The sequence below is a fragment of the Antechinus flavipes genome, chromosome 1 (genome assembly GCF_016432865.1).
Source record: "Antechinus flavipes isolate AdamAnt ecotype Samford, QLD, Australia chromosome 1, AdamAnt_v2, whole genome shotgun sequence".
NCBI classification, from domain to species: Eukaryota; Metazoa; Chordata; class Mammalia; order Dasyuromorphia; family Dasyuridae; genus Antechinus; species Antechinus flavipes.
The window spans coordinates 85,301,364-85,306,988 of record NC_067398.1 but is presented as its reverse complement, the minus strand read 5'-3'; the positions used below and the strand labels follow the sequence as shown (position 1 = coordinate 85,306,988).

General features: G+C 45.6%; 1 protein-coding gene across 1 annotated transcript; it reads right to left on the bottom strand.

The window, feature by feature from the left end:
- Positions 1 to 1,443: 1,443 nt before the first annotated feature.
- On the bottom strand, positions 1,444 to 4,443 carry GPX1 (glutathione peroxidase 1). The gene is made up of 2 exons (XM_051986742.1): positions 4,113 to 4,443; positions 1,444 to 2,066 (listed from the first exon to the last, which is right to left on the bottom strand). The coding sequence occupies exons 1-2, from the start codon at positions 4,347 to 4,349 to the stop codon at positions 1,707 to 1,709; spliced, it is 597 nt and encodes a 198-aa protein (XP_051842702.1). The 5' UTR covers positions 4,350 to 4,443; the 3' UTR covers positions 1,444 to 1,706.
- Positions 4,444 to 5,625: the final 1,182 nt, after the last annotated feature.

Here is a 5,625-nt window from a genome sequence, read left to right as displayed (position 1 = left end):
AAGGTGTCGTAAAATGCAGCAGCCAGTGCTGTTTAGTAGCCTCTTTTCTATTTGAATCGATCCCACAAATCAAAGTAAAAACCAACTAAATGATTGTATGATCAGAATGGCCTTTGGGCTGCTTTCTGTTTCCCCTCTGTTTTAGAGGGTCCTTTCCTCAGGATAAAACCCTAGATAAATTCCTGGAGCTTAACAGTTTCAAGATGGAAAGCAAAGAACTGTACTGAGCTCATTATAGCTGGAGGGTTTTTTTAAAAATAGATACAAGTTTGCCACACAAAAGACACAGTATCAATTTTAAAGGATGGGAGAAGAAAAAACTCTTTTTCTTAGATGCTTTATCTTATAAGTCTTAATGGGAGTCTCTAGGCCTACAGAGGACAATGATTCTCTGGTGTGAACACCAGCAGGGCCAAGTGTATTTCTGCCATATAAGTACTTAATTGGTAGCTTTGCATTAGGACTCCAGCTTTCAAGGTGGGGTGGGAGAAGCGTTTCAACAAAAGCACTCAGCAAACCTTAAATTGTGAGTCATGGTGCTTATATACATGTTCTATCTCCCTGACAAGAGAGGAGGAACAGGGATTTGTTCTGCCTCACTATATATGGCAGGTGAAAAATGGGTCTGCTGACTGATTTCTTGTGAAGCAAGTTCTCTCTGGGTCAATGCTTAACAAGGAAAGACTTTAAAAATGTATTCTACACAGTAGAAAGCAGCCTTTGCAACTCTAAAAAAGGCTATCTAAGGCTAACAGGAGTACTACTATGCTCAATAACAGCCAGTCACAAACACTGGATTATCACTTTTATCACCAGCCTATATCCTCTGCCAGGGGGTTGACCTTTTTTGATAACAAAAGGAAGGTAGCAGGACCAGGGGTGTTTAGGGGGAAATCATGAAAAGAAAAAGGTAGAATTTCACTTATTTCATTCCACCACCACCCCCTGACCCCAGAGGCTCCCTGAGGCGTTTGCCTTAGTCTATGGAGGAGGAATGGAGTATCCAGACTGATGGACTGTTTGATCATATGCTCCCTAAAAAGCCTGTTAAGACTCAGCATGGAAGTGGCAGGGAGTTCAGGTATTTAACTGTACATAATGTGGCAGGACAAGAATTTTAGATTTTTATTAAGAAAGGCCATGGCTGACTGAACAAAACAGAGTCTGTGATCTGAATGGAAGGTGGATGAAAAGAAGCCAATTCTATTTACTGAAAAGAGAGGCAGTGTGGTAGTGATATATTAGGATCAGCAGATGGAGGTTGGAATATAGCTTAACTAATTATTAGCCAAATAACCTGGGGCAAAATAATTCTTTTCCACTTATAGGATGGTCTCAGATGATCTTTAGGGTTTCAGCCTGTCATCTCAGGGAAGAGACAACATGAAATGTGTTTGGGAAAGGAAAGGAAATCAAAGGCCAATTCTGTAAATGAAAGACATATTGTTTTTCTTCTGGACTTTTATTAGAATACACAGGCACTTGAGCTATCCAGAGTAAAGGCGAGGCAGGCCACTAGAGTCTCATGGAGATTTTACAAGCAACATCAAGTATTCTTTCTCCTTAAAGGTTTAAAAAGAATACCATCATAGATAAAACCCACATGGACCATTAGCACCTTTCTGCCAAACCCCAGACAACCCATTTCAGAGGAGAAAATCGGGAATGCTCTGAGCAGTAGCTGCATCTTCTTAAGACATGGGGCCTTAGGCTTTTTTGGGCACCTTGGCCAGGAGCTCCTCGATATCCTTTTCAATGTTGATGGTTTCAAATCGCCTGCTGTACCTCTTCACTGGCACACCATCAGGATCCACCAGAAACTTCTCAAAATTCCAAGAGACATCATTCCTGCACACTGGAGACCAGATGATGAACTTGGGGTCGGTCATTAGAGAAATGGCATCATCACTTGGGGCCGGCAGTGCCTCCCGTAGGAAGGCAAAGAGAGGGTGAGCCTTCTCTCCATTCACCTCACACTTCTCAAAGAGCATGAAGTTAGGCTCAAACCCGTTGCCCGGTCGGACGAATTTCAGGGAATTCAGAATCTCCTCATTCTTGCCATTCTCCTGGTAAATCAGACACCAGAATCATATTATGGAGGGAGACAAAAAAGTTAGGCCAATGTTCTCTGAGCCCCTATTTGGGGGAAACCTTTAAAAGGCAAAATAATAAAGGATTTCTTTATTTTCCCCCATAAGTCATGACAGGGGTGTAACTCATGGCAGCAAAAAAAAAAAAAAAGAAGAAGAAGTGGCTTAGCAAAAGCCCTATATTGCAAAATTCAACTCGGGACCCCTAGCCCCACTAAAAAAAGTCTTAAGACATGCTTATTTTTAGTTCATAATTCAAGCAAAGTCCCCAGGGGACATTCTCAGAAAAGAGTCATACAGGAAATGGTTTGCCTGTTAATTTCCCTTTCCGTATTCTCTATTCCAGACAAACAGGCCTGGCATCTTCATTCTCCCCATTCTGCCCTTTGATGAGGGCACTCCCTATTCCACCCCCAATATCTCCATCTCTTGAGGTTCATTCAAGGCCTCAATGGGGGTAGGAACTTCTCTATGACAACCCTCACCCTCATGATCTCTCTTTCAGCCAGGATCATTTCTTTATTTTCCTACTAGTTTAAAACATCCTCGTTCATCATCTTTCCCAACTCTTTTCCCCCACATTACGAATTCCCTATTTTCCTAGCTATACCTGTCCTTGCTCATCATCTTTCCCAACTCTTTTCCCCCACATTACAAATTCCATATTTTCCTAGCTAAAAACTTCCTTGTTCATCATCTTTCCCAACTCTTTTCCTTCACATTACATATTCCCTATTTTCCTAGCTAAAAACTTCCTTGTTCATCATCTTTCCCAACTCTTTTCCTTCACATTACAAATTCCCTGAGAACAAGTCTGGGTCATACCTATTTTTGCCTATTCAACTAATAGAGTATTAGATTTTGCATAATGGAAATACTTAATAACTATTTGCTGAACTGGATTTACAATATGAGGCCTAGGCCTGGGCCTGCCACAGTCCCTCCCACCCTCATCCTTTATTCATCCTTTAGCATCACTTAGAACATTTCCCAGGAGGCTTCCAATGAGTAACTATTTTCTTCTCCCCTAGACCTCAGGCAACATTTTGTTTTATGACTGTTTAATGGACTTCAGTATTACACTGTAATAATTATCTATGTTTTAAATTGGTGCCTCACTCCCCAAAGAGGGAGGCGTTGAGTCTTATCTAAGCTTGCATTTCCCCAAGCACTGGACTCTGGACTCTGTGGGATACTGATTGAAGTCAAAACACCCAATTTACCTCCGAGGAAGGCGCCTCCCTTTACCCTACCAGGGAAGTGGGGGTAAGGTGTGGAAAGTTTTTGGCCCTCCTTACAAGTACCTAGTACATTTCCAGTATTTCCTGGCAACTTTAGTGAGATTTAGAGAATGATTAAATCGATGTGTATATATGCCTACTAAGTTCTGGGCCTCGGGTGGAAGAGGGGGAAGGGGGGGAAGCAAATTAGATTCATCTGCCCACAGTCTAGAAAGACTAGCAGAGTGACCTTGAGCAAATGATTTAATCTTTGGGATCCACTGTTTTCTCATCTGTAGAATGGAGATGATGTTTGCACTGCCTCGCTATCTCGAGGGGCTGTTGCGAGGAAGGTCACTGTCAATCTTCAAGCTTGGAAGATCCTGAGCTCTTCTACCCACGGAAGCTAGAGGAAGGGCAGTTCGAAGGTTGTTTGGTTTGGGTTTGGGTAACCTTTGCACCGCCTCAAATTTCCTTTTCCCAGGACAAAGGCGTCCTCGGAGGCACGAGAACCCTGACGGGTTTAAAGAGGCTTTACATAGAGTCGTTATGGGACTTGATCTTTGTAAGCTGTAAACGACACACAAGGGGCCAGTGGACGGGCGAGGGTTAACCTAAAGGCTGGGGGAGGTTGGGACTTGCGGGGGGCCGGGAAGTGGGTGTCTGGGCACCCGGCGAGTGCCCGAGGGAGCATGGGAACCACTTTCTTTTGTGTGGACTCGAGCAACTTCCTTCCCCCTCCCTAGGCATCTCGGCCGAGTCTGGAGGTGGCCCCGCGCTTCCCGCCAGGCGCCCCGCTCACCTGGTGGCCAAACTGGTTGCAGGGGAAGCCGAGCACCACGAAGCCGCGATCGCCGTGGCGCCGCTGCAGCTCGTTCATCTGCGTGTAGTCGCGGACCGTGGTGCCTCAGAGGGACGCCACATTCTCGATGAGCAGAACCTTGCCCCGCAGGGTGGCCAGGTTCACCAGCTCCCCGCTGCCCAGCAGGCGCGCGGAGAAGGCGTGCACGGAGCGCGGGACGGCCGCGGCGGCGCACATCCTGGGGCCGGTCGCGAAGCAGCCTCGGGACCCCGCGGGAGAGATGCGGAGAAGCAGAAACCCTGCAAACAGCGGTCTACTGGGGCCTCCGCAGCCACGCCTTTTAAAGAGGCGCAGGGCGAGCTTTGACGTAGGGCGGAAGCCTGGGCCCCAGTACCAGCCCCAACCCCAACCAAAGGGGGAGGGACAGTCCGTTCAACCTCCAGTCACCAAATGGGGGAAGGGCCCCCGGCTTCTCCCTCTTCCATCCCCGCTTCTAGGCTGACCTTTGTAGCTCACCTTGACACTCTAGCTCCAGCCTTCCAGATGAAGCAGGGAAGAGGAAAGGGAGACTTCTCCCTAGGCTCACCCGTTAAACTATTGGAGCTGGAAGAAGCATCTGGACCCACCCGTCTTGCTCTCCCATTATTTCTTCTCTTTTTATGGAAGGCCTGAGCCCCAGGGAGACAACCAAGATCACAATTAGAAGGGTCCTCAGAGGCTCTCAAGTCCGCTAGATTATCAAGCCCGTTACAACACTGGAAAGACCTATTAGGAGCTTTCTAGTACACTTAAATCTGTCTGGCCACAGTTTCCACTTCCATCTATTGCTTTGTGGGGCTAATGATAATAGCTAACATTTATGGAACACTTATTGTGTGACAGGTGCTTAAATATTTTCTCACTTGATTCTCACAATAACTGGGAGAGGTAGGAGCTGCTATTCCCATTTTACAGATAAGGAAAGTGAGGCAAACAGAGGTTGACTTGCCCAGAGTCACACAGCTAAGTATCTGAGATCAGATTCAGGTTTTCCGAGTCCAGATCCCAGCCAGGCTCTATCCATTGTAATACCTCTCTGACTTGCTTGCCAAAAAGAACAAGGCTTATTACTACCACTACAAGGCCATGCATGATGCAGTTTAGCATAATGGAAAGTGCCATTACCTTGGAGTCCCAAGACCTCACTTTGAACCTCAGTTCTTCCATTTACTGATTCCAGGAACCCGTGAAATAATGTCTCTGGTCCTCAGTTTGCTCTTTGAGGTAGTCGGACTAGAACACTGGAGGACCTCCAAGGTCCCTTCTATTAAAGCCAGTTTTCTTTTTAATTTTTTTATTAAAGCTTTTTATTGTCAAAACATATGTACAGATAATTTTTCAACGTTGATTTTTGCATAGCCTTGTGTTCCAAATTTTCCCCTCCTCTCCACCCTCTCCCCTAGATGGCAAGTAATCCAATATGTTATAAGTTATGTTAAAGTATATGTTAAATCCAATACAGGTAACCATATTT